This window comes from Danio aesculapii, chromosome 20 (assembly GCF_903798145.1).
Source record: "Danio aesculapii chromosome 20, fDanAes4.1, whole genome shotgun sequence".
Classification (NCBI taxonomy): Eukaryota; Metazoa; Chordata; class Actinopteri; order Cypriniformes; family Danionidae; genus Danio; species Danio aesculapii.
The window spans coordinates 41,836,693-41,858,502 of NC_079454.1; the positions used below are offsets into that span (position 1 = coordinate 41,836,693).

General features: G+C 33.1%; 1 protein-coding gene across 1 annotated transcript in view; it reads left to right on the forward strand.

Moving 5' to 3' along the window:
• The window catches only part of tbc1d32 (TBC1 domain family, member 32), a 72,472-nt gene that overhangs the window by 39,341 nt on the left and 11,321 nt on the right, over nt 1-21,810 (forward strand). Inside the window, exons 26-32 of the mRNA XM_056481515.1 lie at nt 845-938; nt 1,708-1,833; nt 2,738-2,821; nt 6,396-6,465; nt 8,741-8,856; nt 10,774-10,928; nt 15,086-15,226. Of these exons, the coding sequence (XP_056337490.1) occupies nt 845-938; nt 1,708-1,833; nt 2,738-2,821; nt 6,396-6,465; nt 8,741-8,856; nt 10,774-10,928; nt 15,086-15,226 (786 nt within the window). The remainder of the gene's footprint in view (nt 1-844; nt 939-1,707; nt 1,834-2,737; nt 2,822-6,395; nt 6,466-8,740; nt 8,857-10,773; nt 10,929-15,085; nt 15,227-21,810) is intronic.

Below are 21,810 nucleotides of genomic sequence, written 5' to 3' on the forward strand. Positions count from 1 at the left end.
TTTCTTTTGTTTTCTATTGAAGTCAATCCCTTGATTTGATATTGCAAGACATATTTAGTATTGTTGCAACAAAGGGAAAAATGTTCTGGCACAGTGATGGATTTAGAAAATGTTCTTTTCAGGGATACTGAATATGTTGTCAAATATTACAAATAATATATCTGAAAGTAATTGTTTTTCAAAATGTAGATAATTTTTTAAAAGTACAGCTTAATTTTCAGAAGCCTTTAGTCTTTCACTTTCAGTGTCACATGCTTAAGAAATGATCACAATATGCTAATTTAATACTCTCTAATAATGTATTTTTTGATATCAGTGTTGTGCTGCGTAATATTTTATGGAAACTGTGATGTCTTCAGGATTCTTTGATGTGTAGAAAGTTCATAGAACAGCATTTTCCAAGTTCCAAGATAAAATAAATCAGTTATTAGAAATGAGTTATTAAGACTATTATGTTTAGAAATTTGTTGAAAAAATCTCTCTGTTAAACAGAAATTGGGGAAACAAATAAACAGGGGGATAATAATTCAGGGAGGCTAATAATTCTGACTTCAACTATATAGCATATATAAACATATGTTTTTTTTTTTTTTTTTGTAACTCTGTCCTATGCTGCCTGTCTTGACCAGGACTCTCTGGTAGAAGGAATATTGCATGTCAATGGGACATTCCTGGTTAAATAATTAAGTAAATAAAATTAATAGTTAATTAACCATAATAATAAAAATAGATTTTGCTCCCTACAGAATCTGGATGAAATAAAATTTAGCTGCTTTCTGCTGAAAAAAAAGCATACAGAAATTTTAAAAAGAAAATAAATGTAAATATCTCATCTTTCTTTTAGGGGAATGACCCTTACCCATGGCCAATAGTGTCTACCTACCCTCTGCCTAAGTATTATATATTCGACGTGCCCAAGATTCTTCGGACTAAACAGGGTAAGAACCATCATTTCAAGCATTAAGCATTATACATGTAGCATTGTTCTAATATGTGGAAGCAGTTCTCTAAGTTTACTATGTAGTTCAGTGTTGTTTATACTCTGCAGTAACTTCAAGGACACTTTCTCTCTTTATGACAGACTCATTTCTCTTCTTTACTGTCACGGCGATGCATCTTTATTTCAGCGTGACAGCTGTTTCCAGCTCAATAAATAGGGACTAGAGGTTCTTAACGCCTAGTAAACATTCATCCTTTAGGAACAAGCGTCAGCATGTGGGTAAAGGCCTATTCAGTGTCTGTTTTTTTTCTTTTTTTTTTGTATGACAGTCTTTAAATGTTTGCTAGGCATGAGTCAGTTTGCAGTCATATTGAAGGCCAAATTGTTGTATAGATGGTATTTTCAAGTGCCATAAACTTTCATAGACTTTGCAAAGGTAAAAGTCAAGAGTAAATGACTATATATTGTGTACAGTGTTCATCAATGACATTTCTGAAAAAAGAACTGTTTGTTGATGGCCCAAAAAGACAAGATTATAAAACTTGACTTTTTATTCTGTTGACAAATATATAAGGACATGGAACATGTTAGAACATATAAATGAAAATAACATATCTGTCTATTATAATAATTATATATATCTGTCAATCTGTCTATCTGTCTGTCTGTCTGTCATTCTTTTTATTGTTCTATCTATATGTCTGTCTGTCTGTCCTTCTGTCTGTCTGTCTGTCTGTCTGTCTGTCTATCTATCTACTTTTTTTCAGAGTCGGAAATTGGTGCTTTCCTTACCTCGTCTAAAGAAACAGAGAAGGATGCTAGCTGGATGGATGACTGCAGGAGACAGTTCTGCAAGATCATGGCGACAAAGTCAAACACTCTCACAGGATACGGTATGACCGACATTCAGTCAAATATTCACAGCGAGGTGCTGAAGTTTATGTATTTGCAAGGGTCAGTAATAAAAAAATCCTTTTTTTTAAACAACATGTCACAGTCAGGTAAGAAAGGTCCAAAGACTCTAATCATAATTCCCATCCTTTTCAGTGGCAAACCTGTTCTAGCACAATCCAGCCCTTTTCATCACAACATTTCAATTTCGTGATCCTGTCAAAGTCCAATGCAGGCTTTGCAAAAAATTGAAAGATGGGTCAGTTTAAGTGATATTGGGCTCGACAGCAAAGCTGCAGCTTGTGAGTCAGTGTTGTTACTCATTTAACATGCAAAGAGGGTATTTACATAGAGGTCCTAAAGGCAAAACAGCACAAAATGGCCTGTTTAATTTTAAGGGTCAATGAGATAGTGAAACATATTCATTAAAAAAGCTAAGTTATGATCGTTTTAGCAAATTAAAAATGTACCGGAGGGAAAAACAAATACAATTAAAAAAAAAAAACTCTTGAGATGACCTTTTTAATTCAAAATGGAATTTTCTTGCATTAAATTGTCAAACCATTATTTATTTGGGATCTAGCATCATAAGTATCTGGCATTGTTACTACATAACAGTAGCTTTTTCCATTCAAAGATGTGATTCTAATGTGCAATTGAAACTGCAACATTTGCACATAAAACACAGTTTTCATCTTGTGTTCAAAATAACAAATAATCATTTCTAAAGAAGCTGGCATAAACTGTATTTAAACTGAGTGTACTGTTGCTCAAGACATTATTTGATTTCTCTAGCATACACTTTTTTATATTACAGAGGCTCTTTTGCTGGAGACTTGAGGTTTGATTCAAAGGAAATTGGTATGGCAGTTCAAGTTTCTTCTTTTTTATTTGCTGCCCCCATAGTGCTTGCCGATCTGTTGGAGATGGTCGTTCTGCATCTCTCGTCTTCATCCAATGACTGCTTCTTTCCACCGGCAGAATATAAAGGTCAGTCAAAAGCACTTCAGTGTTTAAAGATATGTTTTTTATTTATTATCAAGTTTCTGCCAGACAACAGAGATGTGTGTATGAATTAAGAAATGCACAAGGTTAAATATGCACTTGTGTGTTACAATTTCTCTTCTCATAACAGGAAAGTAATTAGATTCTGAAAGGATATATTTGAAATTCTGCGTTCTACCTGTGGGATCACCATGGTACAATTATTAAAATCCTTCCAGAAGGCATTTGTCAGCTTTCGATTCATACAAACAGAATTATTTAGTAAACAGCTGAATAGTTGAATGGCTCAGTGGGTTTTTCATTTATTAAACATAATGGTTCTTATAAAAAATATTGGTCATTCTCTTTTGTTTAAATCCCTGCTGCAAGAAATATCTGCATGCTCGAGCTTGATTATTGTGACAACAAAGATTTGACCAAATTCACACTCCGCTCAACCTATTGTTGTGTTTTAGATTTATAATAAGTCTTGAAAATTATGATTACATTGCTTTGAATTTGACTCTATGACATCAAAGATCTTTCAAAATGTCTTTCTCTCACAAAACTTTTCTTTTTAATCTCTGTGTGCTGAAGTTTTCGTACTTTGAAAGACTTTGAAACTCTTTGTGTGAGTATGCGGAGGGTCAGAAGTCAGTTAACTGTGGAGATTATTAGTAGTCTGTGTTCTGGAACACTCAAGAACTTTTATTTGAATGACAAGCATCTCTTTTTATATATGAGTGAAGTCCAAAGTCTGAAAGCACAATTGAATATGCTGCTTGCAAAGTTTTACTCCAATGCACTTTTATTCAGGTTGTAGCATATATGATTAATTGTATAATATAACTAATTCATTTTTCATTGATTTATATGTTTGTTTTATCTATTGAATATCAGGTTATGATATTGTCTGATTGGACTTATAATGACTCATAATTGGACTTATAATGACTCATAATGTTCTACTTGGAAGCTTTTGTTTTATTAATTTTATGAACCAGTTATAATTCAGTTACACTGATTTTGTGAATCACTTGAAAGCAGATAATTTGAAACCAACATTTGTCTAAATAAAATTGCTGGCTACACTGAAAAAAATGGTTCATTTGCAAATTGTCGCAAACAATTTAGCTGAATTTAAACAAACCATTTAAGTTGAACATTACAAAATAATATTTTTTTGTTTAAATTCAACCAATATAAATTGTTTGCAACCACTTAACTAAAAAAAAGGAGTGAATCCAATGAATCATTTTTTTCGGTGTAATTGGGTGATGAATGAAGGAAATTAACCACGCTATGTTTGTCAGATAATTAAAAAGTGGCATAGGATGCATTTAATGCAATATGTTAAATTGTTTTCTGATATCTTAGCCTAGGTAAGTAAAAAGATTCTTCAGAAACTATTTTACAAACCCATTTAGAGGCTTATAATTTACCCCTATGGTAGAAAAGTCTTATTTGACCATATTTGGAAGGGTCATGAAAATTAATGAGCTCTGCTCTCATGTTTCTGCAGCTCATGTCAGTGCCACTCTTTCTTTCTCTCTCTCTCTCTCTCTCTTCTCTCTCTCTCTCTCTCTCTCTCTCTCTCTCTCTCTCTCTCTCTCTCCTCTCTCTCTCTCTCTCTCTCTCTCTCTCTCTCTCTCTCTCTCTCTCTCGCGCGCGCGTGCGCACACACACACACACCAGGAAAAATAATCATACTTAAGTTGTCAAAAAATATTTTAACAAATTGACTTGATGCGACACGGTGGTGCAGTAGGTAGTGCTGTCGCCTCACAGCAAGAAGATCGCTGGTTCAAGCCTCGGCTGGGTCAGTTGGCGTTTCTGTGCGGAGTTTGCATGTTCTCTCCTCGTTCGTGTGGGTTTCCTCCGGGTGCTCCGGTTTCCCCCACAGTCCAAAGACATGTGGTACAGGTGAATTGGGTAGGCTAAATTGTCTGTAGTGTATGAGTGCGATTGGATGTTTCCCAGAGATGAGTTGCAGCTGGAAGGGCATCCACTGCATAAAACATATGCTGGATAAGCTGGTGGTTTATTCCGCTGTGGCGACCCCAGATTAATAAAAAGACTAAGCCGAAAAGAAAATGAATGAATGAATGAAATTGATTTGATTCCTTATTAAATGACAATTGATTGTGTTGTGGATAATATCTGTTCTAAACTATAGTTTATATGCGTTTGTTGTCTCATTAAAAACAAACACATTTGTCTGTTGCTCTATTAAACAGAAATGTGGCAAATTCACAAAATGAACGTTAAACTAACAAAAGATACAGATAAACAGACCTTATGACTCTTTGGGGTGGCATTGAATAAATGCATAATTCATATATCTCGCATTTGGCGTTCTGATGCACTATGAAGACAGAGCTTGGCTGTTTTTTTCACAGAAAAGCTCCTTTTACACTCCATTTTCAAAATAGAAATCCCATGTACACAGTAAGTATAATAAAATCTTAGATTAACTTAAAAATAAGGGGAAATATATAATTATTATAATCTCACTAGAAAACAATGTGGCTAATCAAATGCAGCTTGAAGTGTACATGTTAATGAGTGCATTTGGATCTTCAGAGTTTTGCAACTATTAGCCTGTTTTTCACCTGTATTTTACACTTTCCAAATTTACACGAGAATAAATTTACACAAAATTACCATGAAGCTCATGGTATGCCATCTCCATATATTGACCTCTTATAATTCACCTATGCCTACTAAGTATATCCATATTTTCAGTCTATGGCACCTTTAAAGAAATGACCACCATATACTAGATTAACATTAATAACTAATCAGTTTTATTTTTTAAATCTGTTTTTACTGTGCTTCAGAAAATATGTAGTGTAAGTCATGGATTATGCTAAAAACTCCTCTTTTACATCTGTTAGGACAACTTTAAATAGGACTAAACAATGACCTTTGGAGTCAAATTCAGAAGCTTTATAGTTAAGTGTTAGCTAATTTTGATCTCCATAGTTTAAATGTACAGTATGCCTGACATGGAAAGTATTATAGTGTTAAAGCTTCAGCATTTGTGTCTGCTTCTGGGTTCATATCCTCTCTCGTTTCGCAGAGCAGAAATGGCGAGTTGTTATGCTACAGCTCATTTAGCTGTTCATGTCATAATCGCTGACTGATGTGAGCAGAAGGAAATGTGATTTGTCTTTTTTCCTTAACTCCTCACTCCTATTGGCTCGTTGGCCAGCCAGTCAAGACCAGTCACTTCACAAGGTGCATATCCATCTGCATTATGTCATCATTACAATACTGACATTGTTGTTATATTAATGAGGATGGAGGAATGGCCCTATAATTATATCAGTGGGCCCATTTCCGTCTCACCAAGGGCATTCACTCAATTAAAGCCATTCTTAAGCATGATGAATGTAGATTACGCAGCTGATGTTGATTTGTGGGTAAGCCAATGCTGAGATGAAAATGTATTATTTAACAGCGCATTTTCGCAGTGCTCTTTTGCTACTCTGTGGTCCATTTATTGGTATTAAATGAGTATTTAAAGAGGCGGTGTAAATGGGAAGTCATTTTTTTTCCTTTTTTTTTTTTTTTTCAGTGGTGGATCACAGTGTAAAGACTCGAAGCCTGTCGTCTGTGGAGCAGTTAGGTGTGGAAATATCACTCAGGTAAAATATATGGCATATCAAAGGCTGAATTTTAGAGCAGTTTATAGGGTTAGTAAATAGATTAATCAAGTTGAAACTTTTGTAGTACATTAAAATATGTATTGTGATGTCTAAATATCCCCAAAATTAATTAACTTGGAAACCAGGATTATCGTTAGTTATAGTATAAATAAAAAAATGATTATAAAATAATCAAACAAACAGTTCATTATAATAAAAACAATAAACAATAAAAAACAATTAATTAATGTTGTCCCAACGTTAATGATTAAATTAACTAAACAAATTAAAGTGAATTAAACATTAAAAATTTATTTGTGCCCAAAATATTCTCAATTTTTTTTAATATTATTTCCAAGAAACTATTTCTAGCTTTTATTTAGTTTAACATAGTAAATTTTTATTTAAAGGGCACCTATTTTACCCCTTTTACAAGATGTAAGACAAGCATTTGGTGTCTCTAGAATGTGTCTGTAAAATATCAGCTCAAAATACCCATCAGATAATTTATTATAGCCTCCAGAATATGCTCATTTTGGTGTCTGAGTATAGTGTAGCTGTTTTTGTTGCCTGTGGCTTTAAATGCAAATGAGCTGCTTCTCCCCACCCACCATTCCCACATGCGTGTCTGTGTCTTATCATGCGTTACGTCAGATAAACAGCAGTCAGTGACAGAGACAGATTCGGATGAAGCTGAAATACAGCTCATTAGTCAAAAATACCAAGTAAGTTTATTTGATTTATTTGTGGTGAAGTTTATTTAAGCCTTTCTAAAATGATTAGTCACACAAAATGCCATTTGCAGTACATAATACAAATATATTAGCATTTACTGACACCGTGCAGCCATGGTGATTATAGCAGTCAAGAATTACATAGCGATTTTACTGTCTTTATAACAAACATGCTCTGTTTTTTAAAAAAAATTGAACTTATAAAACAGAGTGTTGTAACAAATATTCAATTCAAGGTTTTTATTTGCAAACAATGTTCCGTGGACGTGTAAGCTATATATGCTGTTATAGAAAGATGGCACCTGTCAATCAATTCGGTGGGCAGGAAAAACTGCACTACTACATCACGTTGCGGTGGGTTTTGAGGCCCACAATCACTGGGATTTGGGTCCTATTTTAACATCAGGAAATTAAAGAAAGAAGCTTGTTGTGTTTAAATCACTCCAATATGTCAGTGGACACTACACCTACACACAGTTCTGTCAAAACAACTTACAAAAGTTGATTTTCATCATAGGTGCCCTTTAAACTATATAGACATAATTTTGTTCTTTTATTTATTACATTTTTTTCCATTTATTTAAATTTTAAATAAATTATCTATATATATATATATATATATATATATATATATATATATATATATATATATATATATATATATATATATATATATATTGTAACTATATTTAATTGTATTTAATAAACTGTTAATAAAACTTCAGTAGTAACTCTGTAAAATTACAAGAAACCCTGGTGGAAATGTAATAATTTTGTTAATGTTTATATAAAGTAATTATAGTGTTGTTATAATAATATTATTCATGCTTTTTATTTGAATGCGTCTTTACTGTTGGAAAATTTATTTTTATGTATAAATGAATATCAATTATAAAAGAAGTTCAATACAGCAACAATACCTCTACCAAAAACTCGTTGTCAGTTAAGTCAAATCGATAATATTACTGAATCAGTGTTTTTTAAACTCTGTGTTACGAAACGTCAAACTCCAGTTGGTCATATTTGTAGAACAGGACAAAAATACCAATTAGGAATGTTGTTTTTGCTGAACAACTACTCAGAAAGATTTATTCCTACACTGCTTGGCTTTCAGCAGTATAGCTAAACGCAATATGAACCCATTTAGATACTGTATTTTGTCTTAAGGCAATCCACAATGGCTATAATCAGCCAATGCATTCTAGTGCTCGGCACATTGGGATAATTGTAACTCCCTGTTAACCTTCATTTGGTTGCTGTGTTTCCCAGGGAGAGACTGTATATGCATGATAAAACTTAATTTATTTTTGCTTGCAAAATTTGTTCTTATTAGTCAAGAAGTATTGCCTTGAGAAAGTTCTAATTATGTAAATGCAAACAAGTTGGTGTTTGGGGAAGAACTATTTTAACAATGTCTTTTCACCTTTGTTTAGCAAGGTCTTATTGAAAAGGGGATTAAATGAAGCTGTCTGTGTGTTTGTGTGTGTGCGTACGTATACATTTATATGTGTGTGTGCGTGCATGCGTGCGTGTGTGTGTAGGTATGGCAAGTTCCTGAAGCTGCTGAGAGAAGATTCAGAGCAGGATTTGTGTCTTCTGCTGAAACACTGTCAGGAGTTTCTCTCTCAGCAACGTGTCAAGGTCACCTCTGAGCTCTGTATCCTCCTCATTATTTATGAAAAGAGTCAAGTGATGTGCAACTTATTGTAAGAATTTTTGCACAATGTGGTCATTTGATGTATGTACATACAGTTGAAGTCAGAATTATTGGCCCTGCGAAATTATTAGCCCCCTGTATATTTTGTTCCTCGATTTCTGTTTAACAGAAATATTTTTTCCAACACATTTCTAAACGTATTAGTTTTAATAACTGATTTCTAATAAATGATTTATTTTATTTTTGCCATGATGACAGTACATAATATTTTACTAGATATTTTTAAGATACTAGTATTCAGTTTAAAGTGCAATTTAAAGACTTAACTAGGTTAATTAGGCAAGGGAGCTAATAATATTAACCTTAAAATGGTTTTAAAAAAATAAAAACTGCTTTTATTCTAGCCAAAATAAATCAAATAAGACTTTCTCTAGAAGATGAAACATTATAGGAAATACTGTGAAAATGTCCTTGCTCTGTTAAACATAATTTAGGAAATATTTTTTAAAAATAAGCAATTCGAAGGAGGGCAAACAATTTTGACTGCAGCTGTACATAAATACTCTACATACACACATATAAGTTATGTTAATGTGGAAGTTATTGACTCTCAGTGCTGGGTTATGACTGGAAGAAACGCCTGTTAAAAAAATATGGCAGTTCATTTGGCTTTGGCAACCCCTGACAAAGCAGGTACTATGCTGAAAAACAGTCAGTGTTTGTAGTTAGTGATTTATTTTATTCTGCTGACAACATTACGATCAAGTTAACTAAACAAATGTATGTTGATTGAACATAAAACTAATAATTTGTCCCCCAAAAAATTCAAAAAATTTTAGATGAGTAGTTTAAACAAGCAACACAACCTTTTTTTTTAAAAAAAAAAAGTAGTTTCCAAGTAACTTCCAAGTAATTTATCGTTAAGTTTAACATGGTAAATATTTATTTAAACCAGATAGATCTTTTTTTTTGTTTCATTTATTACATTTTTTGTTAATTTATTTACATTTTATTATTTTCTTTAATAATATTTAAAAGAAAATATGGTAAAATGTTTTTTTAAAAATATATTTCTATTTTGATGAATTATTTCCCAAATATTATTGAATAAGCAAGTCATACTTCAAAAATAAAAAATTATATTACAAATGATCTAACCAATGGAAATTTACTTGAGACATTTAGCCCCAATAAACCTTTAAAACAGTTTGTAGGATAAATGATAATCCAATTCATGTAGTGCAACAAGAATCTGTTATGAACTACTTTTGCTCTGCGTTTATTTGGTTAAAAATTTCATTTTTTTGTATGAATGGAATGTATTTATATGTTTGTTCGGCTGTAATTTATTCCTGTGATGGCAAAACTGAATTTTCAGCATCCTTTACCCTATTATAATTAATCATTCAGAAAACATTTAACATGATATTATATCGAAACTGTTCTACATATTTTTAAGATTATTTTATAGATGGAAAGTTTGAAAGGACAGAATTTTTATTAAGTAGTAAGGTTTTGTGATATTTAAAAAAGCTTTACTGCCACACTTGATCAATTGAATGCATTCTTGAAAAAGAAATGACACATACTGTTTAAAAGGCAACTTTACTCTTTATTCACATATTAAAAATAACCTTTAGATCAATTGGTTCAAATCCACTGTATTAAAGCAACAACAGCAAAACCTCAGGACTCAGGACATACAAGAAAAGCTCTGTCATAATCATTTTGCAGATCATGCCTTTGGTTTTATGGTATAATGATATGCCAATCATGCATTTCTAAGCATGAACAATTTCTAATACTTTTTGATGCTATTTATCAGCATTATTGCCATCAGATCCTTGTTCCCTAGCATAAGACCTCAAATAGGTCAACCTCTAGAATGTACTTAAGATTCCTTGACCCAGGTGTCAGCCTATTTTCAAGGTGGTTATCCTGGTCACGATTGGTTTGCTTCTACAGTTTTTCTGCTCATGCACGGTGATGTGGGCCGCTCTCTGAGTTTGCTCTTGCGTTTCTCCCGTCTGCTGCCGTCTGCCTTCCTGTGGCCCCCGAGACTGCACAGCTCTGTGAGTTACAGCCCATTACATTAGCACAGGACTTTTTTGTTGTTGTTGTTTTTTACTCTCTCTCTCTTCTCATTCATACCAGATTTCAGTATGTTTGCTGAGTAGCTATCAAGACAGCAGCAAAGAATTGCAAACACAGCACATTAGAAAAAATACCATTATGCCATGATTTACTCACACTCATATCCTTTGTTTCTTTTAAGTGACACAAAAAGAAACATTTCTGTAGAATTAAAATTAATTACAGTCCCTTCAGGATTTTGCAGGACTTTTTTTTTATTTTTGCGGCCTGAAATGACTCCTGAAATGAACTCCTTTTGTGTTAATTTGCTGTAAAAAAAAATATATATAAATATAAAAAAATAAATATATATATATATATATATATATATATATATATATATATATATATATATATATATATATATATATATATATATATATATATATATATATATATATATATATATATATATATATATATATATATATTATTATTAGCCTCCCTTAAATATATACCACATACCACAGACATAAGTCTTTATGAAACTTTCAAATTACTTCTAGACCCAGACATTGGGTTCTTTATAAAATAACATTTTAGTATTTAATATGAAACCAAATAATTTAACTCATTACCATATTAATAATGAAACAAAAGTAATAAAGTAAATTTAAAGTGCACTTTAAATACTTTTACATTAATCTTTCTTTTTCATAGCTTGTAGCTATTTGTCAACTTTAGAGCATGCCAACAATGCATGTACATGAAGCAAACAATGCATTATACTGTATTAACTTCATGTCAACAGTACATCATGAAAAAAATGCAACCAAATGCATTAATCATATACCTGACAAAAGTCTTGTTGTCGATCCCAGTTGTAAGAGCAACAAATAATAACTTGATTTCTAGTTGTTACCTCAGGCTGTTGATGTTGCTAGTGATGAAGACATTTGTGCTGCCTATCACATTCCAAACCACAGGAGAGGGCAAATTCTTCAGCAGGATAGCGCTCCTTCTCATACTTAAGCCTCCACATCTAAGTTCCTGAAAACAAAGAAGGTCAAGATGCACCAGGATTAGACATTACCAGCCCAGTCACTAGACATTACCATTATTGAGCATGTCTGGGGAAAGATGAAGGCGGAGGCATTGAAGATGAATCCAAAGAATCTTGATGAACTCTGAGGAGTCCTGCAAGAACGCTTTCTTTGCCATTCCAGAGGACTTTATTAATAAGTTATTTGAAACATTGCAGAGATGTATGGATGCAGTTATCCAAGCTCATGAGAGTCATACTCAATATTAATTAGTTTTCCACTCCACAATAACTTTATATTCTACACTGAACATTATTTTTAAGTGACAAGACTTTTGTCTAAGCAAAGTCAGACCTTACTGTCCTAATTAAATAATTAAAAATCAAGACATGATCACATTTTGTTTTGGTAAAATAAGCGTAATCCAGAAACCTTTGCCTTTCAAATAAAGCCACTTTTGATACCAAATGATCAACTAGAAGTCAAGTTATTATTTGTTGTTTCTAAAACTTGGATAGGCGACAAGACTTTTGTCAGGTAGTGTATGCAAGCAATGCGTTTCCACACTCTTTTTAAAGGATACAATATGTTTAAAAAAATCTTGTATCCATATATTTGTATTGTGTCTGCACAACAGCTCAAACTTCAAAACCCCCTGAGTCATTTCACACATTAAAGAAGTAAAATAAAAAGAAAGTGTTTTTCTTTTTACATGTATAGATGGGTAAATAGGAATACAAGAATCTATGCAACAGCCGTGAATCAGTGTGCGCTGCAGATGCCACATATGCCTGTGTTATGAGGTGTGCCCGCAACAAGTTTTTAAGTGATTTCACTAACCTCAATTTTTTTCCAAGGCCTTTCTGTGTATTATTTGTAGGTAAATGCGTCTTTGTATGTTTACTCATATTTAAAATGCGGTGTTTTCTCCGTTTGCAGACCAGCGTAAAGGTATATACTGCCACCTATGATATAGATGTGCATAAAATGTAAAATCATGGCTTAGCAAAGGTTGTTTGTATCTGCATGGCCTTTGTTTTGGGTGAATCCATGTTGTGATGATGTCATAGAAAGCATCTAAACCACGAATTTGCAACAAGAATTTGAAAGTCCATGGCATTTAAGAAAAAATGCAGAGTTTGCTTGATTTAGCGATTTTAAATTCATCGACTGCAAAATCCTGGAGGGACTGTAATTACAGTAAAATGTAAGATAGTTTAAATAATTCATTCATTCGTTCATTTTCTTTTTGTCTGTTTTAATACAAGCAGTATATATTTAAAAAAAACAATACATTTTCATTACATGTTTTTTTTTTTACTTCTGACAAGTAAAATATGCCACTATAATAAATAAATGTCATCATCAGAATTGCAATTAAAATTTTGGGTAAAATTTTAATATTAGTAACAATTTTTACTTGTGACTTATTACCTGTCTATTATTAAGATACTGGCTGTTTATTAGTATTTATAAAGTACATAATCTGCATGATCTTATTTTACATGCCTAATCAAACCTAATACCTAAGTCTAACTACTACCTTAATAAATATTAATATTAATAAATTATGAGTTTAAGTCAAATGTCATAAATAATTATTTTTTAATAAGAATTGTACCTTAAAATAAAGTGTGATTTGAAAGCTTCAGCAGTCAGTAACTGCATGGCAGAAAATCAGTTTTCGGAAGAACATAAATGGTAGATTTATTTTGGCCTTTTCCCCAAGTTTAGCCCATGTTGCAATTTTCTTTAAACCAATAAACCAGCTGCATCCCCCTCATGTTTAGTAATGTCCTGAATTTATATGTATATGCTTTTGTAGCTTCCATATCCATGTGCTGTAAGCACAGCTGTGCATTTTGGCCTGCATTATCATTCTAATCTCCATTTGCATAGGAAAGGTTAATACTGTGAGGAAATGCTGGATATCATGATATTACTGGGGCATAGTCATTACTGTGGACCCCATAAAATTTGGATGGAGCAATCTTGCTTTTTCTCGGAACGGCGGATAGTAAACAGAGCTCAGTTAATAGAGTTTCAGCTGTAAAAATATGTGCAGGGTATGATAATGCTCTGCACGCACACAAGTTTGTCTGATTACAGTTCCATATTTCTTTGCTGTCAGAGTGGATGTGCATGTAAATCGTTCAGCTGAAAGACAATGAGGAGAATCAGGAAAACCTCACATTCATCACAGACCCCCTAAACAGGAAGACACAATGGCAGCTAATAAAATCTGGCCTGTGTCGTTAGCACCTGTGGTGTTTAGTTTTCTGTGATGGTGAGCAGCCCTAGAGAAACAGTTCATCAAAAGAACTCAATTCTGTCATTATTTACTCACCCCCATGTCTTTCCAAAAGCTTACAATTTTCTTTCTTTGGAAAAATGGGAAATGCTGCATAATGCTTGTATTTTGTATTAAAATAAAAGCTATTTTCATTCCCAAAATAGTAAAAGCTAAAATATATAAAAAAGATAATTAGTTTGTATATGTTTGTCATATAATTTTGCAAGAAGAACAGACAAAAAATGCCATGTTTACTGTATATAAGCACTATAATCAGTTGCATAACATGCAGGAACCATAATAGCTTATCCTCATTTACACCACACACTTGCACAATACATCACAGGTTCCCACAGGTCATGTAATTTCTAGAATACCATGGTTATATCATTGAATAGCAGGTCTATTCCAGACATTGAAAGCCAGGGAGTTTAATGTTTTTGTTGTCAAAGTCATTAAATATCATGGATTCTTTGTTTGCATTTAAAACATTTCTTTTCATTTCTTTTATCAATATGTTATTCTTCTATACAGTTTTTTTTTATGCCGTTTTAATCCTTTCCCACTTGGCAATCACTTAAATCAAATGCAGTCACCAGTCTCTACCTTTTAAATACTGTCTGTAGTTGTTTTGTGTCTGTTCAGTGCTCAAAACAACAGCTGTTTGTTTTTCTGTTTATTATAGGTAATGGTTTTTATCCATTACCGAAAAGTGTTTATTTCTTAAAGTCTATGAAAATCAAGCAATGGTCAGGGATTTCGATTTTTGGCTTATAGAACTCTGTCTTCAAAGTTGAATGGATTTTCTTTTACGTTATAGGTTCATCTCCCTATAGAGATCGCTCAGTCAGCTATTCATCCAATCTACTCCTGCACCGCTCATTACGTAGAGATGTTGCTCAAGGCTGAGGTTCCTCTGGTTTTTTCTGCCTTCAGAATGTCTGGCTTCACTCCTTCTCAGGTGCAATATTTTAAGTACTTCATTTTTCATTTTGTTTTACATTTTTAATCGCTCAGTTTATTTTGCTCTGTTGCTAAATAATCAAACAGACCTTCAATCCTGTAGGCATAACAGGTATGTCTTTGTTTGCTCTGCCAACAGAATAAAGTTCTTTTCTGTTGTTTTCCACCAAACAAAAAGCTCTACATTGAAGTTAGTTAATCTTAAGTTATTTTGTGTAATTGCTAAATATATTCTTAATAAACTAAAAACAGAAAAGTTTTAAACACATTGTCCTCCTTTTCTCTATTCAGTCTCCCCTCACCTGTATAACTCATTATGCAGGTCTTTATCTTCTCAGACATCCGATCATTTCACAAACGCAAACAAACAAACGCGAGAGTGAAGTGTGGAAAAACAAAGGAGAAGCCAGAAAAAAACAAAGGAGCAAATGATTCTTTCAGCAACCTAAACCATGAACAAACTGCCATGTTTAACTATCATAATCACCTTTTGGACTATTATGAACTGGGAATGATGGAATTACTTTCTAACAGAGGTTACATGTGCTAGTGAAGATCAAAGAAACAGATGAGAGGTTTGCACTGACTGTAGGCTATTCCCTTATTCTTCGATGTGGAAGTGCGCTAGTTTTTGGGATTGTTTTAGAAATTCCAATTCGTGGTCTATGGGAGAAATGACTAGGAATAATAAACTGCAGAAAATGGTCAAACTACTACCTCTACAAACAAGTGTTTGAATGGCTATACAGACAAAGCAGAATAATATAATATAAAATATCAGTTTGCAACATCAAGCAGCATAACAAGCTGTTTTTAACATCTAAAAACGACTGGAAGTGAATGAGACTGGAAGTTTCAAGCTAAAAAGATTCAAATGGCTGTGCCCGCTCATACGCGAAGCATGAGGGGAATATGTTGTGTGTTGTTTTTCAACCCAAGTAAGGACTAAGTGTATGCTGTGTGTAGTTTTTCTGTAATTGATGGCATTTCAGAGACGGTAAGGGTCTGTATGTGTTCATATATGTTGCATTTATTTATTTATTTTATATAATTGCAGACGTTACAGTAGGCTCACTGTCATTTCACACTGTCATTGATCTGCAGTTATAATCAAATCATGTTCATAGAAAAGTTAGTAATGAACATTTATGCACAAGTATTTATGTGTATAAAGCATCTGTTTTGTGACAAGTGCTTCTCATATTATATGTGAATGACCCATACAGCTTTAATTTGAGCGAGAATAACGTCGACTGAATCTTTCTGTCGTAAACCACGCCCACCAAAAGGAAATGCAAGCCTGATAAAGGTGACCCCTACCGTACCGTACAATAAATCAATATTTTGTTTTCTGTAAGTCAATTTTTACATAAATTTGAATCAAAAAGGCTAGAAGATCCAGTTCTCAAGTATTGTGAACATTCAGAATATTCTGAGTTATTTTAGTGACCTCAAAATGTTAGTTTTTCACTATCCACACAAAGTTTTTTTCTCAAAAGCACAAGCTTGTACATAAATGTTGCTTACGTATTATTGTAGCCCAGTTTGTGCTGTTTACAAATGTACTAGACTTTAAGCCACTTATAAGCATCTAAAAAAGGACAAATTTCAGAGCACATCAGAACTTCTCCAGTCCCCAGAAGGTTAAAGATTGAAAGACTTAATAAGAAATCTGAAAAATAGTATTATAATTTAACTTTTAGTACAGTTTAAATTATTAATTACAAACTTTATAACTAACTGTTATAACTAACAGAGGCACTACAAAAATATATTAGAAAATATTGCACTAACTTTATATTTATATTGCACATTACTGTCATAATGAGAGCACAATGATAATACTGAGGGATGTGTGTGCGTGTATATATAAACTCAGCATTGGCAATGGCATTCTGTGTAAATCCCAGTGGTTGCTAGGGTGTTCTGAATAGTTTCTAGCAAATGACTATATGTTTTAGATTGTTAAATTTAAAGACTAATTGCCAATAAGAATCCTGAAATAAAATATGACTGCCTATTTGAATTTTTTGTTTGCTAGAATTCCCCAAAAGTTGCTTCGTAGGACATGGCAATAGTTTAGGTTAGAACTGTGTGATTCTGGATTCTGGCCAGTTTGAGTGAAAAAAAACCCTGCCCCTTCTATGATCTCTTATTGATCTTGATCTCGATATTGATCTCATTATTTTAATAGTAGTCTGAGAGGTGATGTCTAGGTCATGGATCAAAAGCTATGTCACTTCTCATTGGCTGCTTGATTGGCAGACACAAATGAGAGCATCTCCTATATATATGAACTTATAAAATGTGTGCCAAAGTATACTCTGTGGGATTTTTCACCTATTGGATGATCTTCTTAATAACCTGTACAAATTAAGGCATTATTCATGTATCTATGCCTAACATTATCAGATGGTGTGGATGTCCTATATTTAAGCTCTCTGTGGGAGTCGCATCACTGATGATGTGAGTCGTGATGGCTGGGTAAAGTGGCGTAAAGTTGCCAGAGTAGAAATATAAAGATACAAGGACATTCTGCTGTGACCTGAATGACTGACAATCTTCATAGACAACTGCAGTGATTACTCAGTGCCACACACTCTCTCTGAGGTTCATATGCATGATCTCAAAGCTCTGCCTCCAGTCTTTTGTCACATTTAGTCAGAGATGACCTTTTCCAGCAGTCAAGGACAAGCATATTGAAAAGTAACTGCATTTTCAGTTTAGTGTTTATCTTTTGTACACTCTCAATTGGAATCTGAATTGGGTTTAATTCCGTTGGCATGGCTAAAATGCATTAGAGTTAAAATGGGAGATGCTTTTGGTAGCTGTATTTTGCTAAATGTTTCATAACTGTTTGGGGAGAATAACACTTTTAAATTATTCAAACACTTTCACATACATAAACCTCCATGTAAAAATCGAAGTCTTTTTGGAAAACATTTCCCTTTTATTTTTAAGGATGCATGGACTTTTAAAAAACAGTTTTCCAATGTAATGAAACATGTTTGTTTGTACTTTATTCTAATGTGTGGGGAAAGCAGAAACATTTAGAATAGGCTTTAAAGTAGGGCTGCATGATATTGGAAAAATCTAACATTGCCATATTTTTTTTATTCTGCGATTTATATATCGCAATATAAATACAATTTCACTAGATGAGTTTAATAAATATTTGGAAAGAATTGTTAGATTGATTGTATTATAATTTGTAATTAGGAAGTGTATTTACGTATGTACATGTTTATGGGACAAATTGTGGTTCTGTCTATAAATAAAATAATTAATTTAGAATTGCACATTCCTTAGCTCAGCAGTCTGTGAGTACTTTTACATGGACACCAATAATCAGATTATTTTAATACGATTAAGACAATACTCTGATTAAGAGTCTACCATGTATACAGGGATTTTTGATTAATTTAATCCGATTAAAATTTGTACTTTAAAAAAAAAAAGTTTTTAAAACAACACGTTAATTGTTTGGTACTCATAATGCACATGTTGAACTGACAGACCTGTATTGAAAGTAACATGATTTAAAATAATGCCTACTATATGATCTACAGTTGAAGTCAGAATTATTAGCCCCCCATTGAATTTTTAATCTTTTTAAAATATTTCCTAAATGATTTTTAACAGAGCAAGGACATTTTCACAGTATGTCTGATAATATTTTTTCTTCTGGAGAAAGCCTTATTTGTTTTATTTTGGCTAGAATAAAAGCAGTTTTACATTTTTTATGAACCATTTTAAGGTCAAAATTATTATTATTTTATTTTAGTTAAGATTTTAGTTAAGATTTATTTTTCATTTGGTACAGTTTTATTTGTGTATCCTGAAATCAATAAAATTAATAAAGTCGTTTATTTTCTTTTTTTCCTGTTTAAAATATATAAGTGAGCCTTTAATTGTCATTTATAAGGGATTTATAAAGCATAAATAGTCCTCACTTTAGATTAGGTCACAAAACTGGATAAAGTTAACTTAATGAAGCATTTATAAACATACTAATTAACTATTAATATATGCCTGAATAATAAAATGTTCATTTGAATTGATTATTAATCATTTACTTACACATTCTGAATAATCTTTAAAAACCAGCAACTTCTCTCAAATAACTGGTTTGTAAATGATGTGATACTTAATTTAGTAAAGAAAAAATAATAATTAACAAAGTATGAAAATACAATCAAATGCTTCATAGTGTGTAGTTATTATAAATTGTTACCACTTTTTTGCATTTCATGCTTAGTAAAGGGTAGTAAAGATGGAGGAAAGAACAAAAACTTGAACTGATTGATTAATTCAGTGATCTTTTAATACATAAAAAATAAAAGCATAAATGGACATAATTTGAAAGACCCTTATTGATTGTTGGACCAGATGTGCTCTATAATGTAATGAAAAGAGCATAATGTAATGTATATATAATACAGTATTCATGCATCAACTAAGACCGATACGTTTTTCAGATTTAAGAATATAATTAAAGATTTTAAAGATATATCTAAAAATAAAAGGGGGAAGTTATGTTCCACACATGCAGTTTTTAAAACAACATATTAATTGTTTGGTACTAATAAAGCACATAATGAGCTGACAGAACTGTATTGAAAGTAACATGATTTAAAATAATGCCTATAGTTTTACCATGAATCTGTTTTACAAGGGTAAAAATAATACTTTTTCAAAAAAACACTTGTTCAGTCTTTTCAAACAGGATTTGTTTTATACACCAGACAGAAATATTGATCCACTAAAGGCAGCAATCAATATATGATTGAAGGTCGTCTCAATAATAGCTAGTAAGATGCAAAAAAACACAAAAGCTACAGCGGAAATCAAAATACCTGAAGTTCTGGAACTAGTTTTGAATGCACTGAAAGTAAAGGAAAGAAGATTTTCTGTTTTAAATTGAGCGTCACCTCCATCATAGAGGGCGTCCGTGTCTGTGCACTCGGGGAGAGCATTTCAAATTCTAGACAAAGTAGGAAGAGTGTCTGAAGGAAAGACACAGATGCTGTATAAATTGCCTGCTGGAGTGGTCTGAATGTACAGGAGGCATGTACGCTTGGCAAGACTGGAACGTCATCTATGATCTTCCGCAGAATAATTGAACAGCTTCTATGGAGAATTGTATGACCTGAACTCAGTTCACTGCCACAGAAATGCAACAGAAATATGCCAAGTCTGTGGATGGAAAGAATATTTGCGTATTAGGATTCAAAAGACTTTATTTATTTATGTGCATGAGTTACAGGATCTTTTTTTGCACTGTTATTCAAACACTGCACACAAAAAAAACAAGCAAACAAAATTAAAACTAATGCTCTTGATTAGTTTTAGTCTGATCATTCATTGTTTAATTCAGACCTAAAGGATAAGCAGTTATCCTAGACTTATGTCTTATACAATATTGCAAATTTGCAATATAAAGTGCGTCTGGAAAGTTCATAGCGCTTAACTTTTACCACATTTTTTTGTTACAGCCTTATTCCAAAATTGATTAAATTCATTTATTTCCTCAAAATTCTACACACAATACCCCATAATGACAATGTAAAGATTTTTTTTTAATTTGTTGCAAATTTATTCAAAATAAAAAACCTGAAAAATCACATGTACGTAAGTTTTCACAGCCTTTGCTGTGAAGCTCTAAATTGAGCTCAGGTACATTCTGTTTCCACTGATCATTCTTGAGATGTTTCAGCAGCTTAATTGGAGTTCACCTGTGGTCAATTCAGTTAATTGTACATGATTTGAAAAGACATACACCTGTCTATTTAAGGTCCCAGGGTTGACAGTGCATGTCTGTAGACCTCAGAGACAAGATTGTCTCAAGGCACAGGGCTGGGGAAGGTTATAGAAAAATTTCTGCTGCTCTGAAAGTTCCAATGAGCACAGTGGCCTCCATCATCCGTAAATTGAAGATGTTTGGAACCACCAGGACTCTTCCTAGAGCTGGCCGGCCATCTAAGCTGAGTGATTGGGGGAGAAGGGCCTTAGTCAGGGAGGTGATCAATAACCCGATTGTCACTCTCTCTGAGCTCCAGCGTTCTTTTGTGGAGAGAGGAGAACCTTACAGAAGGACAACCATTTGTGCAGCAATTCCCCAATCAGACCTGTATTGTAAGAGTGGCCAGACGGAAGCCATTCCCCACCTGGAATTTGCCAAAAGGCATCTGAAGGACTCTCAGACCATAAGAAACTAAGTTCTCTGGTCTGATGAGACTAAAATTGAACTCTTTGGAGTGAATGTCAGGTATTACGTTTGGAGAAAACTAGGCACCGCTCACCACCAGGCTAATACCATCCTTGCAGTGAAGCAAGAACTGGAAGATTAGTCAGGATAGAGGGAAAGATGAATGCAGCAATGTACAGAGACATCCTGAATGAAAACCTGCTTCAGAGTGCTCTTGACCTCAGACTGGGGCGACAGTTCATCTTCCAGCAGGACAATGACCCAAAGCACACTGCCAAAATATCAATGGAGTGGCTTCACAAGAACTCGGTGAATGTCCTTGAGTGGCCCAGACTGAAATCCTATTGGACATCCCTAGAGAGATCTGAAATTGG